Source organism: Ambystoma mexicanum, chromosome 1q (genome assembly GCF_040938575.1).
Source record: "Ambystoma mexicanum isolate Mex_15411 chromosome 1q, UKY_AmexF1_1, whole genome shotgun sequence".
Classification (NCBI taxonomy): domain Eukaryota; kingdom Metazoa; phylum Chordata; class Amphibia; order Caudata; family Ambystomatidae; genus Ambystoma; species Ambystoma mexicanum.
In genome coordinates, this window is record NC_090922.1 from 395,227,711 (window position 1) to 395,252,482 (window position 24,772).

General features: G+C 46.4%; 1 protein-coding gene across 1 annotated transcript in view; it reads left to right on the forward strand.

Annotated features, from left to right (window-relative positions):
- Positions 1–24,772, forward strand: part of FTO (FTO alpha-ketoglutarate dependent dioxygenase) — a 2,588,464-nt gene that overhangs the window by 875,265 nt on the left and 1,688,427 nt on the right. Inside the window, exon 5 of the mRNA XM_069639585.1 lies at positions 2,811–2,890. Coding sequence (XP_069495686.1) covers positions 2,811–2,890 — 80 coding nt within the window. The remainder of the gene's footprint in view (positions 1–2,810; positions 2,891–24,772) is intronic.

Genomic DNA, 24,772 nt, shown 5'->3' on the forward strand with positions numbered 1-24,772 from the left:
GGCGAATATACAAATGCCTTTAATGTTAAGAGGGATTTGCCAAGGCTGTGTCCTAGTGCCCCTTTTTCTTTTATTTATCCGATAAATTGTTGATGCATTGGGAGTAAGCGCAATGGACTCCCCTAGAATTTGTGCAACGCGATGGCCATGCTTATTCTTTGCGGATGATGCTTCAATCCTTGATACAACCCCAAAGGGCTTTGCAGCATCATCGGACATATTTGTGAAGAACTGTAAACCCTTGGTCTGGCGGTTAATGTCTCCAAGACAAAGGTTATGTTATTTAAACCACCTTTTATTAAGTCACATAATTTGAGGGTATTGGTTAATGACCAAGTCCTAGAACAGGTCAAACAATTTGATTACCTGGGAATAAGATTTAATGAGGTATCAAATTGGACAGACCACGCAGTGAAGGCTAGCATCCCCCTATCTAAATATGGAGTGGTTCCTCTTTCTTTCGGAGTAGTAGAAGTGGGGCGATTCCCCCAGCTATAGAACTGTTCAGGAGTCAGGCCCTGCCTGCCGCAATGTATGGTGCAGAGGTTGGCGGGTATGCAGCTACCAAGGGGCTGTCTGTGAGTGAGAACATGTTTTTCAAGAATGTACTGTTGTTACCTAAGAATGCCCCTATCTCCTTGCTTCTTTTGGACTTGCAAATCTGGCCAGTGCCCGACCAAATATCCTTAAAACTTGCTCTAAATTGGCTCCAGTTGTGGGCATCCCGTGAGTTGTTGCCTTATAAGGAGGATCTAGTGGAATTCCTGAAATTAAATGGGGCGGGAAACTGTGGATGGGTGCGGCATGTTAGATCCACATTGATGAGGTTGAATGCTAGCCAAAGGTGGTCTTCCCCAAGGGAGTGTTGTGCATCTTCAAAACATGCTTTGAAATTACTGGCCAAGGTTGATTCCAAAGAAAACCCGGAGTGTTTAGCTATTGCATTAAAGAATGGGCCAGACATTTGCTGCATCAATTTGCTGGATAATTGGCAAAATGTTTTTGATATGATCCACCCCCCTCCCCTGTATGAATGCTCTCTTTTCGTACGGTTTAGATTTGGTTTTCTGCCTGTTGTGCAAGTTAAACCCGTTCTTGGTCCCACCTTACTTCTGGGGTTTGTCCACTCTGTAATTTAGCTGACGAGTCCCTGGTACACTTTACCTTAATATGCCCAGCCCCATTGGAGCTGCTGAAAAGTGATCTACGACCTGTCCTGTTACAGATAAATATAAGAACTACTGGTGAGGCAATGCAATTATTTTTTTGCTCGGTGGACTGGAAGGCAGTATATTTGATAGCTAGGTATGTCCACCGTGTGTGGCTGCTGCGCTTGAAATTGCTGAGTAGTGGGAGTTCCAGCATTAGTGTTCCATGAGGGGCTGCAAGCAGTCTCTCCCCTTGTGAGTACTAGGATTGAATAATTGGGGCTTCAAGTATACTCTCTTTGAAGCTTTTGTAATTGGAAAATACATCCTATGAGTGAGAAGGGATTTTAGGGATTTTATGAATTTTATGTATTTGATGGCTTTTTTCGCTTTTACAGGCAGCCACACATCGTTTTTTTTTTAATACTGATTCTTGTAAGTGACCTTTCTTGTACTGTATTCTGATATATTGGTGATATGTGTGTTAATGGTCTATCTGAATAAAGCACTTAAGAATGATGAAGAATAACAAATTGGCTGTGTGGTTGGCTTGGCAAGCCTTCCTTTTACCTTTGTAGAGAGTTCTGCTGCTTTCTGTGATAGGTGTGTGGGCTGCATATATTCCATACACATATTCATAGGGTGCCGCTATGGAATTATACCCGTTTCAATCATGCCATACCACTATTGTTTTGGTTAAGCCCATTCTTATGCTAGTTTGCACATTGAAAAGTACCATGCAAGTGTAACTTCCCCTCCAGAGAGATTGCTCTGGCAGTTTCAAAAGTGCCATGCCCTTTTTATGCCTCTTTTTATGTTGCTCCTAAAAATTGCCATGCTGCTCTTTCCAGAATACGCCCATGCCATATTCAAATCGCCACCAGGAAATTGCCACATGCCATTTTCATATTGCCCCATGACACATAATCAGTGCTTCAGACAAGTCGCCATGCCATTTTCACAGTGCCCCAAGACATTACATTTGAACACTGTCCCAGACAATTGGCTGATGCCACTATTATGTTTCCCAGTGCCCTCACAACAGACTGCTTCCCCGCCTCCCCCTCAGCTTTTGTTACATTGGAGAGTCCTTGAACTGAAACTTTAGCTAATCAGCAAATGCTTGCATGAATTCAAAGTTTTTTAAGCTGAGTGAATTGTTTTCATCGCTCCATTTTGCTTTGATTCCAGTCTGCTATCCTACGGGAATTCATGAGCCCTTAATTTTTACATTAAACTAAAGCCAATATTGTTGGATCCACCCACTGCCAATTGTTTATTAATTGTAAACATCATGTTGCCTTGCTTAACTTTCTGTGCTGATTTATTGTTTTTGATTCAAACATTCAGCTACTTATCAATGTGGCAAACAATTGTACAGTAACCCATTGCAAGCTTTTCAGAGAAAATCAAATGTTCTTGTTCATTGCACATTTTTCTGTTTCCCAGCCCCTAGCTAGTCAGTAAATGAGAGTTGGATTCAGGTTTGCAGATGCCCAGTCCCCACTGCACCATGAAAATCCACGTTAAATTGCTTGTTAGGAGTTCATCTTTCTTGGCAGGTTGTGATGTGATTTCAAAGTCGGCGAGATTGAATTTACTTTTAATCAGTTTTTCAAAGTAAGAGATTAAACCCGATTATCTTTTGCCATCTGCCCTCAGACGATCTCAACGCGACACACCAGCACTGCGTACTGTCCGGCGTGCAGCCCCGCTTCAGCTCGACGCACAGAGTGGCCGAGGTAAGCACAGCAGGTGCTGGGAGATTTGAAGCCCCCAATATGGATGTTCCTTGTGGCTAAATATTACATTTAAACAAACAAGATTGTGTTTTGGAACGGGATTGCCAGTTTCGCAGGCGCCATTTCGCAATTCCTTGTTGCGCTCTTTGTGGCTATGAACCTGGCCTGCATTGACCAAAACCAGATGACTGTTGGTAAGAAATCATTTTTTTTGTTTCCAGCTGTGAGTTTTTAACTTCCTGCACTGCCTTTTCGCAGAGGACATGGAGTAATAAAATACACCATCACACAGAGAATGAAAACAAAATTAGGAGAGGGATAAAAGAATTGTTATATATTTTTATTGGCTCAGCGTTTTCTTTTTCATGACACACAATAGAACCCATTGTGCTCAGAAGCGCGTTATGTAGACCGTCCATGACTCTTCTATAGAAAGTATCATGTTTTTATTGATTTTCTACATTATTTTATGCTTGCAATTAAACACCAAGTGATATTCTGGCTTTTTAGACTTCTTTAACCAGTGCTTAAAATGGGATTAATTTACACTGGGAATCCTGAACCCGTTGGAGGAGGTGGTCTCAGATTGATGTCATGGGAGTGAAGGGATAGGGGCACCGGGAGCAAGCTGCCTTCAACTACCCTGTAACGAGGTCAGACTTCTGACCCAGTCATCAGTCCCAAAGCGGTCTCTGGCCCAAAAAAGCAGCCTCCCAAGGCAATTGAGTCGGGGTGAGCTATCTGGAGGTGGTACAACCAGACCCCCTCATCTTTGGGCTCTTTGGGAGCCAACAACCCCTCTCTAGTGCTTACATGGACGTACACATGTCTGTATACTCCTGTCTCAGTACTTTGGGCTTTTGCAGTGTGGTTTGTCGAGACATGTTAGAGTATACCTACAACTAGAGTCAGTGATCCCTAGTGCCAGTGCTATCTTCACCACTAAGATGCCACTTGGATGAGAACTGAACCGTGATTTTCAAATCAGTCTGCAGCCGGATGGAGAGAGACCGTTGGCTAATAATGCTCGCACATGTATACCCACGAAAAGAGGGGGATCAACAAAAGTTAAAACTGCTCAGGAGTCGGGTCCTGAAGATCTGGAGGGAGAACACCAGTGTGATGGCGGCGCAGCACTTTTGCTTGGCCCGAACATGGCGCCCAGCTCTTTTTCTTAGTTTACAGCAGACCCGCAGAAATGGGGCAGATTGAAGCTGGCATGCCCTGCCAATCAAGTAGGCCCAATAAAGGTGATGGCAACGTGAGCCAATTAGAAATCTGGACACACACAGTGTCGTGGTTAGAAACATATTTAAGTTTTCTCATTAGAACACACAGTGCGGATGGAGTAGATGGATGGGTATTGGTGTTCTGGAGAATGGAGATGGAAGGATACAGAAAAGGGTTCTTCTGGGAGAAGCTTGAGAATGTCAGAGGAGGGCATTACGGAAGCCCTTGTCTGCGGCCAGCCAAACTTGGCCTGGTATTACTGTGTTCAGCGTATAAGGTGTCATTCATTGTTGTCATTAGCATAAAGGGCATCTCCGAATTCTGTACCCCCTACTGTAATTCCAGCCCCTTCTAACTCTCTTCTGAGAACCACAGCCATTGGCCCCATTGGTAGGGGCATTGCCAATGAAGAGGGGAACGAGATACCCCTGCCTCGTTTCCTGCTTCAAGAGATTCAGTGGAGAAGTGAAATGATTGGTTTGATGCTGCTGTTACTTGTCTTATATTACAGTGTGATTTAATTGTATAATACAACTACTAAACAGTTTGCCATGCAACAACAAGAGCCATTTGAGGAGGCTCACAAGGTATACCCATTACACCTTGTTGAATGATTTCCTGGCATCCAGGGCAACCAATGCCTCCTTATGGGGTACCTGCACTCAGCCAATACATTGGCCAACTGTCTAATATTACAGGAAGAGTAACATTGTAGAATAAATAAGCCTGGCCCAGTGATCTGCGGTTGCATCCTATCAGCAATTCTTTGAACAAGTATTTTCATGTCCGCAATAATTAAGTAAAGGGGCCTATAGGACCCACGTCTAGTCAGGTCTCTATTTGGCTTTAGATGTACTACCAGCCTGGCCTCCTCCATAGAGTCTGGGAAAGTGTCCTAATTAGTTGATCTCTCAAATATCGCTAATAACTTGGCAGTGACCTTAACCATCAAGGTCTTAACACTCTTTCCCCAACCCGTCTATTAGTGGGGCTTTCCCTCTCTTGAGTACCTATATTGCTATCTTTATCTCTTCAGATGTTATCTCTGTCTAATTCCTAAATCCCCTGAATCTCTAATTTCATCAGCACCACTCCATCCAAGTAGGTATCAACCTCATCCTGCACTTTGGGAATCTCCTGATGATACAGCTTTTCATCAAAGGCACTAAACACTTGTTAGGTGACCTGGGTCTCCTTATAAATCATAATTGGCTTCACAAATCCTTGCAATACGAGGGTTATCTGAATTAATTTTTCTCCCTGAACAGCCATTCATACTGTTATATCAGGTCTTTCTCGCTGTACATATTTCCTCGCCTGCATAGTTCTAGACCTACATCTCATCTGTCATTCTGCTGTTTAATCAAATTCTGTTGTGAACCTTCTCCTCTCTGCTACACAACTGTCCTGCCCCTTCTGTTCATATTGCTTCTCCATAATCCTTCAGCGTACCCTCGGGTTGGTCTTACTCGTTGCATACTATCTTTAATATGCCACCATCTGTGTATAAGCACATCCTACTGGTGTACACTTTAAACCTATCTCAGGTGACCAGTTGTCACTCTCTGCTGAGTGTCCATGAAGGGTATATAGGCCATGGTATCTGCCTTAAATATCCAGTTCAGAGTTTCCTATCCTGCCACATACCTGCAAGTTCCAGCGCTGCTGGACATTTCTTGAAAGGCTATGTGGCAGGAAGTCACATGATCACACTCTTCCCGAAGCAGTTTCAATCAAAAGTAAAATATCTACCCCTATAGAGGTATCATGTACCAAACACCACAATGTGTAACCACACGTGTTACCATGCAAATCCCTCCAGGCATCGACCAGCTCATCAGGCATTCAGTTGCCTTACCAGGTTATTGATTCCTGAGGTGAGGATCTGTACTCCACAATCTTAAGCACCAGGTTAAAATCCGAAGTGATTATCGAACAATCAAATGAGCCGCAACAAACTTGAAAAATCTCCTTGTAAATAAAGCAGTGCGTCGGAGTTTGGACCATATGAGTCCACCATTGCTACCACACAGTTTTACGGCCTCCACTTATCGTGGACACGGCCATCCGCGCCTTGGCTTGCGGAGCTAACTGTTATGGTGTCAGGGCGCCTGACCTTCACCGTCTTTCCTCAGCAGACACCAACATCGTCAGATGGGGGGGTGCCAAGCTAGGAGAGGTGCGCATGTGCAGGGGACCAGTGTCTTGGTTTCTCGCTATCCGCCCATCGTGGTGCGTTGCCCCAGCAACAGGGAACACAAGGCTGAGCCTCGTTTTCATGCCAGTGCCATGAAAGGCTCTGGCTATGCCAGACACGGTGCGTCGCAAACCTCTTTTGTACCATGAGTTGATGCTTCGGCTTGGCCTGTTTCTTTGCCTTGCTTCCTAATATTCCTCTTGACTCTTGGGCCTGCTCCTCAGTCCTTTATCCTTTCTCTCTTGCTAAGGCCTTGCCCTACTGCCTTGTCTCCTACCAGCTGTGACCCTCTTCTTGCCTGCTCCGCCTTCCTCAGTCCTTCACCCTGCCATTTTAGCTTTGCTTGCCCCTTTGCATCCTTCTAGCTACCTCCTTGTCTGCTCTTCTTCTGCTCCCTGGTCATATCCTGTTGTCCATGTGGCACCCCTACCATCTCAGGACTCTATTTCCCATTGCCCTCCAGCTAAAATGTCCGCACAGCCCTGGCGCCACTAGTAAAGGGTGATGGTGGGGAAACACATGGTGCTGGGAGGGACCTCTTGCTGACAGTCCCATTATATCAGTCTGGGTTTGTCTAGAAGAGGGCTATTCCATGCTGCGCGTATACTGGACAAGGTGCGCTACCAGGGATCATTGTGGAAGACATTGAAAGCTTCCGAGGCAGGCACCCTGGTAAACCAGCGCAACGGGGTATGCAGCATGAAGCACAGCTTGAAGAAATATTAGCCATCTTCCAGTTCTACTTGTTACATGCTTCTATGGTCAGGAAACCAATGATTTATGAAAGTTGTGCTCCCCTAGCACCTAAGTTGAAAGTGTTCTATCAGCTTCAAGAAATAGGATATAAGGAAATAAGAGTAAATATTTACATTGGTGGGTGGAACCAACTTAGAGGAATGAAACACCTACATTGGTGAGGAATATCAAATTGGAGCACTTTTTGTAATACAAATATATACATTAGTTATGGGTAACCCATTTGGAACGAAGAAATCGAGTATTTAGCAACAACAAAGTAAGAAGACAAGTAATGAGTTTGGTGAAAGGAATCAGAAGAATATAAATACTTTTCACTAGAACCTTCTAATCATACAAATAAACATCATATTTAGACACCTGTACCATGATTTTTTTTTAGCTTTAATTGATTAAACCTAAGACAGAATAGAGGCCACCAGGGGGTGCAGGCAAAATGGTAGCCTGAATGCCAAGCCTTGTTCCCTGCCCCAGTGTTTTGTGGAGTATTAGCAGAGAGCAGAGCCCGTCGCCCGTGGAGTTGAGCTTGGTGTCCCCCGGAATAAGGGGGGGCATCACTGGTGCGAATTACAGGCGCTGACACCCCGGGAACACAGGGAACGGAGTGGGAGAAGAGCGCACCCTCGCAACAGGTGTCATCAGCCGTGGCGAAATCTGAGGGAGGTGGAGCAGGCCCTCTGCGGTGCACCCCCCCACCCCGCAGCCACAGTGAACTAAGCCTGGGCAGCCGAGGTGAACAAGAGGCGGTGACTCACTGCGGTCGCCGCCAAGGACTACAAGAGTGGCCGGTGACTGCGAGGTCCCAGGGGAGGAGGAGCCGGCCACAGACGCCAACCCCCCCACAGACATCAACATCAGCACCAGGGCCAGCTGAGACCCAAAGGAGGGAGCTGAGCTTCACCCTGGGTGACCCCACAAGGAAGAAGCGGACCGCCTGAAGCACCCTCGCCTGGCCCTGGAGCCACACCATGTACATGCCACAGAGGTGAGTTGAGGAGGGAGATCCAGGAGAGCGGGGGCCTCTGGGCAGACCTCCAGCAGTAACAGGCCCTTTGAGACGCGCAGAGGCACGCACCCTGGAATACCACCCCCCGCTGGCTTCAGCTGTTCGCGCCAGTGGCGGGCACACGGAAGAACAGAGGAAATGGTGCGGCGAGGGAAGGCCCAGTCACGGACATCACCCCCAAAGGAGATCAAATCTGAGGGAGGGACAAAACGTGCCACAAGACCCAGCAGAGGAGTGAGGGTGGCCCACAGGCATCACACATACAGCCCCTGCCGGGCCACAAAGGAGGGGGAAGCGGCCCCTAGTTAATAATCCAGGGGAAAGTAAGCGCCTCCAGGGCACTCCGGAAGAGACATGGGGAGGCCATAGAGGACACCGCCTCACCTGGGGTAGACATCTGAAGCCAGGGGGGGAGAGAGTGAATGCGGCCAGACACGCCTGGCAAAAGTGACAACATAGAGAGAAAGAGCCATGGAGAAGGAGAAAAGTGTGAAACCCCATCCAAGGTGCCCCTCACTGGGCCACTGCAGGAAGAACTGAGGAGCTGCGGTCTGGACACCCACAAAGACTCAGGTCCGGAGGCCCCACTGGAATGTAACCCCTCCACAATTCCGATCAGAACATTCCCGACTGGACCAGCACACCGGAGTAGGCCCAAGGGTGGTTGTAATGCACACAGTGGGCCCAACTACGACAAACAGACGGTGAAGAGGAGCGGGAGGTGGGGTAAGAGGAGTGAAGAAACCCTGAGACAGGAAAGGGGAGCCAGCGGAGTGTACACTGTGACAAGACCCTGCCAAGTAGGGGGTACCGACTAGGGCAGACACAGGAGTGCATTAGTGGGGCCCCCTCCACCGTCCCCCCCCAGTGGTAAAGGATTACACAGCAAAGACATCTGCAGGTGAGTTAATTGTGTGACACCAAGGGGGTGTCGGAACACAGGGAGGTGTGGGGGTCAATGACTTGGAGAGAGAAGTTCTCCCAATACCAGTGCCATATCTGTGTCAGAGGAGAAATGCAGAGAGCGAAAGAGATTATGAGGCTCCACCCCACCCCAGCTCTGCAGAGATAGGGACCATCAAGAGCAACATCCAGATGATCCCAGCTGAGATCTATGGGATGAGAACTGACATTGGAGCTAAAGTAGCGGGCCTGTCAGGAAAAGTGGACACGCTGGAGGAAAGGCTCGAAGGGGTGGAGGTGAATCAGGCATCCATGGGCATTCTCGAGGAACAGATCGAGGTCTGGTTTCGGGACATTGAGATAAGAGAAATGGAGCTGTGCCGCAAACTAGACGACATCGAAAATAGGGAGGGACAAAACAATCTCTGGTTCTTTTGCCTCAAAGAAAGGGTGCGACAATCCCTGGCTGGACTTGAGAAAAAGGTCCAGGATATCATTGGAATGGTCCTAGGATCAAAAGAAGGAGCACACGTGACCCTGGATAGAGTGCATTGTGCAGGAGAGGGTAGTAGACGGCCACGCTCGGTCCGGGCTAGACTACATTATTACCGGGAAAAAGCAGATATCCCGGAGAAGGCCAAACGAAAGGGAATCATCGAATATAAGGACTCCAAAGAGGCAATATTTCAGTACCTCTCGGCACAGAGCCTTTCGAGGTGGAAAAACTGTGGCCTCCTCACAAAGTGGTTACAGGATAAAGGAGTTCGGTATCGGTGGGGATACCCTTTTGCGCTAATATTTGAATGGGAATGCAAAAGATTTCACCTGGTGTTGGAAAAAGATATTGAGAGACTCCGGGGGAACGGTGCTTCCCTGGAAGGAGAAGGGTTATCTGAGGGGCGAGAGATTCGTGGGCCACACAGAGCAAGGCCGGCGGAGAATGCAGCGGGCCAGGAAGTTTTGGGAATTGAACACCACCTTCTTCCAGAAGGGAAGTGACATTAGGGACATGGACCATTTGACATACTGTTAAAATTGCTCTTAGGGGGCGATGGGGTTCGTTATCGGGTCCCACATACCGTGTACATGATCCTCTAGAGGGGAGTTTACCCTGAGGGGGAAGGGTATGCAGCACTAATCTGTTTTGGTTGCAGGGGGTTTGGGACACCAAGTGTTTGGTGGTAGGTTGGATAGGCTCACAGACACAATGGTGGGGAGGGGGAGATGGAAGAGGTGTAAACGGGTAGAGGTTTGTGGGACAGTTCCTTTTACTATTATTGTTTGAATAGGGGGGAGTTTCGTTGAGTAACGGGGGATAGGCCAGAGGAGGGCAGGGCATAGGAAGGGAACCAGGGACGTAGGGGGGTCAGTAAAAATTAGTTTGGGACGCATGTTCGGACTCCTCAGGTGGGGGTTAAGGGGCGTGCGCCATAAGGGGGGGGGATGTTTCATGCAGCGGGCCTTGGGGAGGCGTAAAAAGGGGCACCCTGAAGTGATGCTCAGGGTGACAGGAGAAGGGTAAGGAAAGGCTATGGCTGAGATTTGCGTAGCTACACTAAATGTCAAGGGACTAAATTCACGAAACAAGAGATCTCTCACCAGTCACATGTTTCGTAAACAGTGCTTGGTAATCCTCTTCCTGCAAGAGACCCATTATAAAAAGGGGGCAGAATCGGCAATACGTCGGAAGCAAATTGATAACAACTTTTGGCCCTTGCACAGGGATCGCAAGAAGGAAGGAGTTGTTAGTCCAAAAATAGGAGGCTACTGCAAAGAAATGAAGACACACCAGTCACGACAAACAAATATATAAACAACAGTTTATTCACACTCGAGTGGACTGGACTTTTACAACGCATTGCATACAGGCATAGGCAAAGTGAGCAAAAACGTGTGGGCTTAGATTTGTTTTATGCACCTTCGGAATACCGTGACTGATTCGGGCTACCTCATCACGTGATAATGATTTATGACCTATAGACCTATGGACGTGGACAGTTTACCATGGCAACATGTGCTCGAGCACTCCATGTCACCCTGCAGACTATTTACTGTCTGGGAAGCAAAACGGAGAGGGGCGTAGGAGGATATTGTGTTCTCCGGCACAAGGTAACATTCCTCGTGCTACTTTATCTATGTTATTGCTAGGCTAAAAGGTCAGTCTGTATTTCTTCTCAGTAGCTTGATCATTTCAGAAACGGAATATGCTGTGTTGTGCCTCGCTTTAATTGTCTGGATTGCACATTCACAATTAGCTGCGGAAAACAAGAGTGTTAAAGAAGACAGGATGGCACCTAATTTACAGATTAGCTACGTTCATATCGGTGCTTCAAGGCTCTCTGTTACAGAGGTCAGCGTGCTAAGCGGTTTCAGCATTCCTGTGTAGGGGCATGTTTTAGGGAAGCTTCCGAAGCAGTGACTTTATGAGCTCTCACCGCGTTCAGAATGAAAACTCGGAAATGAGAGCAAAGCAGCCAGGATGGCGTTTTCAAAAACCAGGATTTATTTATTTATTAGCATTTAAATAGCGCACAGCAGCCCTGAGCCATCGTGGCGCTGTTACAGTGACAAATCTGGTTACAGGGAGCATAATAGTCAACAGATACAGGCAGTAAGCAGGTTAATTAAAGACGGTCTATTCGGTTATACATACTTAGTTACAGTCAATAGAAGGGGGTGTGTAGGAGGTAGTAGCAGGAGTGTCAGTTGAAAAGTGTGGTTTTGAGACTTTTGCAGAAGGCAGTGAGGGAGGTTTCAGCTCAAAGTGCATTTGGCAAAGCGTTCGGTAGTTTAGGGGCTAGGTGAGGAAAGCCTATACCCCCTGCTTTAGCTCTTTTGATGGGCGGGATGCGCAGTTGGTTAGTGTGGTGCGATCTTTTTGGATATGCGGAGGTGTCTTTTGATGGTTTCAGATAGGTAGGAGGGGCAGAAAGGCTAAGGCATTTGTGGGTTAAGGTAAGAGTCTTAAATATAATTCTTTCCTTAACCGGTAGCCAGTGGGCATCTCGTCTAGCTTGTGTGAGGTGGTCTCTTTTGGGGATGCTGAGTGCTGCTCAGAGTGTGTTATTCTGGACAATTTGGAGCCGGTTTAGGTTTTTTGCTGAAGTGCCTGCAAGGGGCACATTGCAGTAATCTAGCTTGGCACATGCTCGGGCGATAGAGAGGCAGTTCTGGTTAGAGAGGAATGGTTTGATGGTGTTTTTTCAGTTTAGTGGTGTGGGCAGAGGTGGAGGCAATGGCACTGACCTGTCTGTTCATGGACAGGGTGGAGTCAAGATGGATCCCAAGGGTCATTACTGAGGAGGAGACAGGGATGGTGGTGTTGTCAATGATGAAGTTGCTGTATTTTTGGTTCAGATTGTCGATTGTTTCTTTGGGACCTAAGAGGAATATCTCTGTTTTGTCTCCGTTGAGGCATAATCCATTGACTGCCATCCAGGCTTGGATGGTGGAGTATATTTGGAGAAGGTCTGCCGAGTCGTGGTCATACGAGCCAGTAAGGGGAAGGAGGAATTGTGTATCATCGGCATAGTTGGTGTAGGCTATGTCGAAGGAGTCCAGTTTATCAAAAAGGGGCTTGGTGAACAGGTTGTATAGGGTGAGCGTAGAGCATGAGCCCTGGAGTACAAGGCAGAGGAGGGTGGTGTCTGAGAAGATGACGTGATTCAATGTGTATGTGCTTAGGCCAACATCATAATGCAAAATACATCTACCTTTACAGAGTGGGTATCATATTGGGAACAACCTTTAAGATGACACAGATACAGGTTAAAAGGGGACTTGGGGGTCAATTTGTAGGGATAAAGGGGCTCTATGGGGAAGCACAAATTACCTTGACTGCTTTATATGCCCCCAACGTGGGACAGATGGGTTTCCTGCGCCAGGTCTTTGAGTTCCTGGAGGGTTGGGTGGAGGAAGCCACGGTACTAGGGGTAGATTTCATCCTGGTGGTGCACCCAACACTAAACTGGTGGTCGGCTAAAGACAAAGATCTGAAAGTGGCGGGCCCAGAGAACACTGCCTTCAAGCACCTCCTACGGAATCATTACTGAGCTGACATATGGCGGGGACATTTCCCGGGGCCGGGGGGGGCTACATGTTTTTTAGCCCCTGCACTAGACCTATACAAGGATAGACTTGGTCATGGTCTCTCTTGCCAGTGAGGTTGCGATGGGGGTACTCATGATGGAGGCAATTACCTGGTCCGATCATGAGGTGTTGGTAGTGGAATGGAAGATAAGGAGCCCCAAACAGCAATTCCGCTGGAGATGCAACAACACCTTGCTGAGGGATAGAGTCTATCCAGGACTTTTTTGGGAAGGAGGTACAGGCATATTTTGAGACTAACAATAATGGGGGGACAGGTATGACAATGATCTGGGAAGCTGCCAAAGCCACATTCCGGGGCATTGAGGCCAGGCTCAGGTGGGAATTGAAAGTGCACAACTCCTCAGTAAGGGGGCCGATAAGGGAGCTCTCCTGGGTGAGATGCGGGACAAGAGACAAGAGCTCCATACGGCATTGATAGGGGAGGTGGTGAAGAAGATGAGGCTCACGAAGCAAAGGTACTATGAAAGGGGAAACACAGTGGGGACACTTCTGGCAAACAGAGTGAGGGGGTGCAGGGCAAAAAGGAGAGTAGGCGGGATACAAGGGGCAGAGGGGAGTAAAGAGACCACAGTGGAAAAAATGTCATCCCGGTTCGCGGATTACTATCAAAAGCTTTATTCCAGACCAACGGAGCCTCCTGGGGAGAAGCCGAGGGGTTATCTAGCAGACCGCCAGCTTCCCAAGCTCACGGGAGCAGAAAAGTGGATCCTGGAGGTGGAGGTGACGCGGGAAGAAGAGCTGCGGGTGATCCAGAGATTGAAGGCGGGGAAGACCCCAGGGGAGAACGATTCACATCATATTTCTATAAGCAATATCAGTCCCTACTTGCTACACCTCTGGCAGAGTTGTTTAATTCAATCGTGGTTGGGGCTACGATTCCGCCGACATTCCTCCAGGCATTGATTACGGTCATCCTGAAGCCAGGGAAAGACTCGACCAGCTGTGCCTCGTATAGACGGATATCTCTGTTGAATGTCGATGCAAACATTTTCACCAGGATCCTCGTGTCACATTTGGAATCCTGCCTCCTACAACTCGTTCACCCAGACCAGGGTTTTCTGATGCATAGACAGGGAGCCAACAACATGCGTAAGACGCTTCACATCCTTAATGCTGAGGGGATGCAAAGGCGGGCCCTATTGCTTTCCCTAGATGCAGAGAAGGCTTTTGACCAGGTGAGTTGGTCTGTTATGGGGGAGGTTTTACCGAGCATGGGGATTGGTCCGAGGTGGATGGCAGCCCTATACTCCAGCCCGACGACGAGGGTTAGTGGTTAATAGAAGTGTATCATAGGCCTTCCCATTGCAGTGGGGCACGCGGCAGGGATGCCCCCCTCTCCCTGCTGCTATATGCACTGGTCATGGAGCCTTGGGTGGCAGTGGTTCGGGAAGACGGCAGAATAAAGGGATTTCAGATGGGGGAGACGGAGTGTAAGATCAGTCTCTTCGCAGTTGATGCCCTGCTTTATATTACAGAGCGGAGCAATCGTCTCCTCTCCTGTTGGAAAGCCTGGCGCAATATGGGGAACTCTCGGGCTTTAAGGTTAACGTGGAGAAATCGGTAGCCTTTAGGGTGGGGGATTGTCAGAGGCAGAGGTGGAATACGTTGGGAAACTACTGTTTCAGGTTCAGGAGGATTCCTTTAGATATTTGGGAATCCAGGTGACATGTAATCATGGCAATCTCTTCCCCAGGAACTTCCTGCCAGTGTGGGCAGTCGTGAAAAACAAATGGAGAGGTGGCAGAGACTGGAGCTCTCTTGGATGGCACACCTGAACGCTATTAAGATGGTAGTATTACCTACATTCTTGTTCCTATTCCAGATGTTACCGGTGCAGATCCCACAGGCCTTTTTTCGTTGAGGTGAAGAGGGTAATGCTAAAATGTCTTTGGGCAGGAGCAAAGCAGAGGGTGGCCTACAGGACCTTAACCCTGCCAAGCGACGAGGGGACAGGGGTGGGTTTCCCAGACCTAGAGACCTACAATAAAGCAGCCCAGCTCCGGGTCATGGTGGATCACCTGAACCTGCTCTCTGAAAAACAGTGGTTGCCAGTGGACAATGCAATACTAGCCCCAGTTTCACTGGGGGAATGGTTGTGTTTTCCCAGAGCCTGTGACCCGCGTAGGGTCTTGCTCCACCTCGTGGTGGAAGTCCTGTGGACTATATGGAAGGAAGAGGGAGGGAGTAACAGATTGCTCACCTCCTGCCCATCACCCCTAAATTGCATATGCCCCCAGCCCCGAGGGATGGGAGAGGGGAACCACTGGCATTCCAACTCTGGTATGAGGGGGGGCTCTCTAGAGCTGGACAAATGTGGGACTGAGGCACCTTTCACCCTCTGAAAAGGCGGGAAGAGCTTCTAAACGTGGGTGGTCTATCACCCTACCGATACTTGCTACTGAAGGGAGCCCTAACGGACCCCCAGAGGGGTGAGAATTTGAAAAAAGAGTTGGCAGACTTTGAACGGCTCCTGCTAAAAGGGAGGGTTGCCAAGGGACTCATTGCAGGACTATACAAGACAATCCTGCTGGCGGAAACAAGGGACCCACTCCAGGCTATGATCAGGTGGGTGCGGACCTGGGGAGAGACATTGAGGATGCATTATGGACACATATTTGTAGACAGGTGGGACTGTCAACGATCTCCCTACAGTATAGACACCAAGCAATAAAACTGATACACAGGTGGCACTACCCCCCGGCCAGGATAGCACAGATGCATACAGGATACGATCCACAGTGCTGGAAATGCAAATAGCTGAAGGGTGATTACATACAGATGTGGTGGGGTTGCCCTAGAGTGTAGTCATACTGGAGGGAGGTCCTCACATGGATTAACAGGATCCATAGAGAGCTATCACCATGGCTATTCCTTTTTGGGGTGTAGTTAAAAGAGGAGGAAAAGGTGGAAGGGGGACACATGCTGCAGATTGTTGGTCGCCGCTAGATGTTAGTTAGCCCTTAAGTTGAAAAATCCCTGCATACCACTGGCAAAGGAGTGGGTTGCTAAGATAAGTGTGATTTATGACATGGAATGCCTTACTCATGAGTTGGATGAGGCCCGGTCTAACATGGAGGGCTCTTGGCATCCCTTCTTGGAGAAGCACTAGGAGGTGGTAAAATGATCAATATGCCAGGTCCGGTTTGACTCAGGGAAGGTCGGGGGGGCATGAAATATATGCGACTCAGGCCATGGCCTTGAAATAGACTGACGATGCACCTACAACCAACAGGTCTGGTAAACTGATGAGTACAAAACTATTGTGGACCCGGAGGCTGGGAACAGTTTTTCACGAAAAAGGGGGCTACCCCAAGTTTGAACTCTACGGACTCAATGTGGATCTGCTGCATGGAGGGGAAGGGGGGCAAAGGAGAGGGGGAGGGAGGTTAGGAAGGGACTGTGAGGGGGGGGTTTGGATACCCCTTTTTTGTTTTATGGAGAAGGAGTAATGATGGTTTGTAACCGTTTTTTTCCCCCTTGAAATGCCAATAAAGTTCAATTTGGCAAAAACCTAAGACAGAATACATTACTTTCTCCCGAGTTCAGAGCCAACATAATGGTTTGAGGGGAGAATTGCAGGATGAGTAGGGAATTGAACTGTCAAATTCTATGATAAACACGTCATATTATCTGTCGCTTCCCCAGATGGGTGCAATGCTCCCATTCTCCACTTTGTCTAAATCTATTTTCTGCAGCCTGGTTTCATATATTTATTTTATGCCTGGACATGTAGGTTTATATGTTTAGACACTTGGCCATGTTATGTGGCCCCTCTCACCAATGTTGTCATCAGTGCCATTTTAGCAGCTGTCATTGCCGTTTTGACTGGTTATCTGGACTCCAGTCATGTCAATCTCACACTTGCTTTGTGTTGTTCTTTCCCTCACCATTTCCTGAACCTAATCTATTCTTTCGAGTGTTCCAGCACTACCCTCTACCCTCATCCAAACCACCAACTTAAGGAAATATTGCTCCCCTGCTCTCCCATTGTGTCCCCATTCCTGCAGCTGATCTACACATAGGTCATCATGAGCCCTTCCTCAGATCTAGCACGCTTAGCATCCCTGCACCTCCTGCCTCTAGGTCCGGGGCTACTGCTCCTCCCACGATTTCCATTGGATGGCAGCCATTTTATGAGCGTAATAATTTGTGCTGGCTGTATTTGTAGGTTTCATCTCATCTCGCGTGAGCAGGGATCATTTTCCTTGTCATTGTAAAAGAGACCAGAAAGTGCTCAGCCCAGTCCAATGATAGTAGTACTAAATACTCTAAAATATAAGATGCAGAAATCACAAATTCAAAAAGATTTCCTTGTTTGTGAGTGGGCAATAAAACTGATGAAACGAAATTAAAATATTGAAGATATGTAAACAATATTTTAAAGATAGGGTTTCTACAATAGAAGGCAAGTTTATACAGGAACTAAAAATCTTCTTAATGTGGTATGACACCCAGATTTACAGTAAATTAAATACATTTCTTTGCAGATCTGGGGCATAATAAAACATGCCTTGGGCCATAGGCAGTCAATGGGTGGGCAAACAACACGTACAAGCTGTGTTTAATTCTTCAATGCCATTTCTCCCTATCTGTACTCTAATCCAATAGTTTTGGCTTATAGGTGGTTTGTTTGTTTGTTTATTTGTATGGCGCACCCGACCCAGGGGTATCTGGGTGCCTTTACATGTTGAGTAATAGGAAATACTTTCAACTTAGTTACAACATGTACATAGAATGGAATGACAATACTATAAAAGCATGTAGGGTAAAACAATACAATAAACTGATATGAATGAGTAAACATATATCTAAGAGGCGATAGGAAACTTCATAATCAGGAAACTTCATATTCAGATGGTGCTCAAGTGTCACCCAATAGCCCAAACGAACAAGCATTATCAATGCCAACAGCTTGGGCTTTTGTGCAGGCATGGGAAAGGCACGTGCCAGGCACTGCCGCAGTGGTATTAACTGGCCATTGATGGTAGCTGGTGCAAAATGGTGCCAGTACCTGGGCATCTAATAGCGGTGCCTGGCAAATACATGATACTTATACTCAAGCCAAAACTGTTGGCTTCGCCAATGCTTATTTTTAGCAGAACTTCAGTGAAGGACACGCAAGGACACACATAGTGCTTCTAAATCGAGTGGCTGAAAGCAGACCTGGTTTGACATTTCTATTACACAACTCCAATTAGGTCATAACCTCTCCGAAGAAAAATCACTGGCAGGCACTTCGAGGGCGTAGTTTGATGGTAAGGTTTGATTAAATTGAGCTGAAAGAGTTCCCATGAGGAGGAGTTTTGGGTCGGGAGGGGCAGGAATTGGGTGGGAATGGCCATAGGAATTAGCATGGCCATGGTCAGTCAGTGGATGGTCAAATAACCAAACAACACATTCAAGCGTTGTGTTCCTCCTCATGCCATTTTCCCCTACCTGTGCTCTAATGCAATAGTTTCGGCTCACCCAAACTACAATGGGCTTTAGAATATACCATCCTACCAATAAGCAGTATTTTATACTGTGACTAGGCTAGTAACCAAGCCTTGTGACGAGGGGTCTGGAACCCTTCTTAGCCCGGGGTGGGATGCCTACCAGGATGCCAGTCAGAGCCAGTCCTATCCATGAGATGTGAACGGTGGCAGAGAGGGTCCCAATTACTGTCCCCTTACCAGAACATTTAAATACAGACGCTTATCTCACACCATGCTTCTTGGCAAAGATGCTTGCCAGTGTTTCTCTTATTCTTGCAGATCTAAAATGATGCCAGATTGTCAGCCTGCTCTACAACCCTAAAAAGGGCTTCCCGTCAGAATACTTGGTTACTACTGGAATATAAGGACTGTACAATACAAAGTCAGTCAAGCGTCTGTGTATATATATGTATATATATATTCCAATAGGTTTCCACCAATCCCTCAGTGAACAGCGAGCCACACTCGCAGGGTATTAGTAGTGAAGAAATATGGCACAGTTACCAGCTTTTTTAAACCAACACCGCAGTCCAGCCTGTGTAGGTGATTTAAAATTTCCATTTTATTTTTACAGTATCCAAAATTAAAATCGTAGCTCAGAACCCACGCTCAGCATACAAAAGCGGGAGGCAAAGCAAAGCTGACACGTTTCGCTATCTCTCGTAGCTTGGTCACATGTATATATATATATATATATGTATATATATATAACTCATGATGAGTTTTGGTGTAAAAATATTCATCATTAGAACCCCTAATGAAGTTTGATTTGATAAACATTTTTTCTTCACAATTCAAGAAAGGATAAATGCACATAATTCATGAAACATATAAATACACCTTTCTATTCTGCAATGCTTCAGTACAAAAACATATCAGAAAATATTTATAGGATGAACATAATGAATTCCATATTACTACTTGCCATATTGTAACACTCCAATACAAAACATATACAAAAATAAACATGATTCATGCTAAAATTCTAGTAACTGCTCTATTTCCCAAAAATACATCTTGATAAACCGCTAACGATGGTTACTAAAGAGCTGTTGTTACACACTTAGACTTTACTTAATAATAAGTGCAGTATTGTATCCGATCATCCTCTTCCTCTCTACACATGGGTGTTTCTCTTCTGCACTACACAGCTGGACTTTGTTAATGGGAGAACTTTACTATAATTCTTCATACTCTGATTAAGAATCTTACATTGATTGTTCATCTTTGTATTGTTAACACTGTTTCAACATCTATGAGAAACACGCAAACAATCCTCATCATGTAATCAACAAACTTGTTTAACGTATTCTTCGTATGGGGGCATATGCATTAAACCTACCTATCAGAAATGAATTCCTAGTATTCAGAACTACATAGCCATGGGTTACATTTTTCCATAATCATTTACCAAATAACATGTATCTAAAGAAAAAAAAACAATGACTTTTAATACAGACCCAGTTATATGCTGGTCTTACTGTGACCCGGTGAGGAAAACATTTACTCCTGATGCCTGGTAAAAGGTAGACAACTCTGTAATTAGTCCATCCAATTGGAGAGCAATCTGGAAACAAATTAAGGAAACTTTACCTATGTTTGCTAAATTGCAATGATATTCTAAGCTACACAGCTAATTTGTATATGATTCTATGACAAGACAGGAGGCTCGCATTATGCTTTATCTTTCTTTAATACTGCCATATCAGCATTTCAAAACTTTAACTTTCAACTTTTATGTTTTGGTTTTTCTTACATGTTACTTGGAAAAAAACAAAGCAGGAAGTTACAAGTTTCATATCTCAACTGAAATCAACAAGGTTTCAGAAACCACGCTTCCCATAATCCTGAGGCCCTTTGTAGTCCTGACCTCTACCCCCACACCAATCAGTGGCCAGATAGGGGTATAAACACTGACTCCCCTAGGTCCATTCCTCTTTCTTTTGCCATCAGAGTTCTAGAAGTACAGGGAGTCCACAAAATGTTAAACACAATCCATAAGGCCTGCTCTTGATCCGCAGCTGGCGTGACTGATCGGTCCAACGGGACAAGTTGCCAGAAGATCGGTGTATACCCTGACTTGCTCATGTCGCCTTCTGATCGTCTCCTATGAGAACAGAAAAAATCATATGAGGGCGGGAATGAACTACAAATGGAACACAATGCATGACAGCTTCCATTTGCTCAGTCCTCCTTTGCCATAAGGGACTCAGTCAACATTGTAGAACTGTAACGTTCTCATCTGCAAATCCACTTTGTTTTTCGCAACTCTTCACAGGAAAAAGGCTGCAAAAATATGAGTCACACTTAACCTCAGGGTAAGTGTTATAATTGTGCTGCTCCTCTATTACTGCTATAATTCTAACAAATGCTTTCCTTTCCTACTTTCTAAAACCGATCTCCTCTCAAATATTGACTCATGGGTTTTGCGAACTGGAACCAAATGTCCGCTTTGAGAGCGGAGAAAGTGGGATTGACATAGATAGAAAGGAGTGAAGAAAGGTAAAGGGAGCAAGACCATGTATGCGCTTGAATATGATTCTGAGGAAGTGAAATAGAAGGTGTGATTCGAGAGGATGCACGGCTAGAGAGCGTAAGGAGGTACAAGGAGAAAGGTAGCAGAGGGTATAAGTAGAGGAGTCCTATAGAGAACTGAAAGGAGCGAGTTGAAGGGCAGGAAGACCGATTAGCAGAGCTCAATAGTAATTGAGTTGGGAAAGGACAACAGTAAAGATGAGCAGTTTAGTGGTGTGGAAGGGCTAGAAACGTGTGAGCTTTATGGATGTTAAAGAGATAATGCCATAAGCGGGCAGTGCTTGAGATTTGTAGTTTGCAGGAAAGGGAGGGATTAAAGAAGACGCCCAGGTTATGGGTGGAAGTGGGAAAGCAGAAGATGAGATGGGGCAACGAAAATGAAAGAAGGGGGATAAAAGGGAGGGGCGGTAGATGATGGAGTAAAGGAAATTCTCAGTTTTGGAGGGGTTGAGGTAGAGGAAGTTGGCATGCATCCACGATTGGATTGCCTAAAAAACTTGAAGAGATGGTAGAATGAAGTGTGTCAGAAAAAGAGAAGAATTAGACACAGATTTGTTACTCATTAGCATAGAAGTGGGAGGAAAGACCACAGGGTGAAACAATGGAGGAAAGAGAGGATTTGTAGAGCGGAAACAGCAGAGGGCCCAGGACAGACCCATGGAGAACACCATGACGATGTGGAAAGGTAGAGGAAAGTTTACCACCCCAGGAGACGGAGAAGGTGCAACAAATCAGGTAGGTTTCAAACCATTGTAAGACAGCCCCACAGCGGCCAGGGGAAGAAAGGATGTGGATTAGTGTTGGGTGGTCAACAGTGTCAAAAGCAGCAGAAAGAGCTAGTAGGATGAGTATCAAGGAGAGTTTTAAATGATGAGTGGGTGGAAGTGAGTTGGAAACAGAAGTAGAGAGTGATCATCACAATAAGAAGCCATTTGAGAGTTGAGCAGTGGTGGAGGCAGGTGCCAGTGGCAACATGGAGCAGGGAGTTGACAGTGGCCATGTCCTCGGGCCGGTGGCCAGATGGAGGGTTCTGGATCACATCAGCTCCTCCTACGGTGGTAAGGTATTACCTGGCTGATCATGTGAATGGACACATGGGCCACTGGGAGGATCCCTCACTGTTCCTGCAGCCTAATGAAGTTAGCCGGGCAGGGCAGCATGAGGTGGGCACCCACGGCAGCAGGGAGTTGGCAGTGGAGCGGGGGCACTGTTCTCGGCCGGGGGGGTTTGGTTTTGTGTGTGTGTGTGTGTGTGGCAAGTGAATAGAAGAAGACAGTGTAAGTGAATGGAAATATACTGGGTGAAAGGTTGTGTGGTAAAGAGGGAGGAGTGTAGTAGTGGGCGGGGAAGTGTAGTAGTGGGCAGAAGAGCATAGTTGTGCATACGAGGGCAGTAGTAGAGCGATTAGTGGGGGTGGGAGAAATGTTTACATTAAAGGGTGGAGGCAAGGAATAGCTAAAGTGAAGCAGTGGGGGGACAAAGAATTGGAAATAGGAGGAAGTAGCAGTAAGTGTAGCAGAGTAGTGGTGATTAGGTGTGACGGGTCTGGCTTGATAAAAACCCATTAAGTGCAAGGCACTTTGTCCCATCGCTCCAAGATACTGTGCAAATGGCAGCTGAGCACAGTACAAACCACAAAAATATAATGTAAGGGCTCCAGATTTTGAATAAAATGTTATACTGGGTACCCTTAAATTGATGGCGGCCAGAATTAAATGTCTTGAAATTTTGGCCATCTGGCAACAAATAGAATTTCCATTCTTTTAAGGGGTTTAGATTAGGTCTGTTAGCAGATGTCATATTCTGAAAATAGGTTTTAGTAGGCTGTGAGTTAATCTTTTCCCTGTGCACACTAATCTTCACCGTGATCAGCGTATAGCCTAGATGCATGCAAAAATCGAATGTTGCCGGACGCTGCACACCAAATTACCTTTTTCAATCCATCATCATACTGTCGTTCTTAAAGGAATAGTGCGCTCAGAAATATTATTGTCCCGAGGGTTCGGGCATGTGTTTTTAAGCATACGTTGTTCGATCGTACAAACATTTCCTATGCACCTTACCATAGTTTTCCACTTTTGTACACATGCGAAATCAAGCAGCAGGGCGCAGCCATTTTGTGATAACCCTATCCGTTGCCACATCACCCAAGTAGGACTGCACTTGCAGCACTAAATCATATCTCCTGAGCCTGACCTCATTAGACGCGTACCGCACATTTCACAACGCCAAAGCACGTGTCAACATTCTCTGCGCTTCAGCTAATGACGTGTCGCCATGGAAATGGCTGGACGCCTCTTTCCTCAATAAGTATAAACAGACTGCTTCACAACAGACAACATCAGATTTTCTTTTCCATTCCTCTCACTGTATTTCTTTGAGTATTCTGTGCCTCGTTTCTGTGCTCTGGTCAGCTACCTTCATTGCTTGTAACCCGTGCGAACAGATACAAGTACCATTACTATAAATTATTTTCATTTGTTTCCCCCACAATGGCAACAATACAGCCCTACCAGTACGAGCCGGAGTATTCTGAGGCAGAATTACTCGAAAGAGAAAGATGCAGAAATGATGGGGCTTCGGACGACAGTTGGAAGAACGATTAAACAGATGAAGAGCCTTGTCCTAGTCGCATGGACAGCGTTTCCACCTGGTGTACCTGCAACAGGTACGCGCTAATGCCAACCGAGGAGGAGAACTGCTGCTGCCGAGTAAACTCTGGATGCTTGTCCAACATATCGCAACGCGATCCATGGCCACAATACGTTACTGAGCTGCCAGACTTCAGGGCAGCCTGCCTCAAACGCACCGTGTTGAGGATTTTGATTGTGCTTATGCACGGACTTCGCGCAACAATTCGCCCGCGGAACCCAAGTAACGAGTAAGTATACTCTGGTTGTGATGTCACTTAGGCCACTACTATTTCATGGTTGTATCCTGTATTGTCGTAACTTCAATATATCATTGTCAAACCAATGTAGTCTTGCAATTCTCTAGTAATATTCGTATAGTAGTCGTTCAATATTGTACAGTGTCTAGGTAGCATTTGTACTGGCAACAATGCCATTGGATACAAGAATTGTCATTGGTAACCAAGGTTTAATACACTTATCTTGGTCATTTAAAAACAGTTTGCATATTTCTCTTTCACAGGTGGTACAGGCTGGTGGCCTATTGTTCATACACATGGTGGCTTCATGGGAGGCTTGGACACCGCGTTCGACGAGTACTTACCCACCTGTGTCGTTGGTGCCATTAGAGACACATTCCCCAGTGACAGCGGTCAATACAGGGGATTGTTCCTCACTGTGCTGCAACCTGAACTTTATAATGTGTAGTACATTTGTGCCATAAAATGAAGAAACAAAATAAAGCACAACAGAACTTTTATCAATGGTTGTTTGTTTTTCAGTGAATCAAGTGTGTCTCCATTCAGCAGTGTTCCGGGCCTTGTCTGCAAGCCTCAGGCCCATCCATCCCCCCTCCATTATCAAAGGCAGTTCGCACCAGTGGATGTGCGCTGCAAAAGGAAGATGGCAGGGGCGGGAACGGCCAAGGTGTCAAACACCATGTACACTTCAAAGAGATATTACGCCCAGGGGCCATTGTACACATGCCCTCCTCAGACCCTGTCTCTCCAGGCAGGATCCCCTGACGCAGGCCGCGCCCCT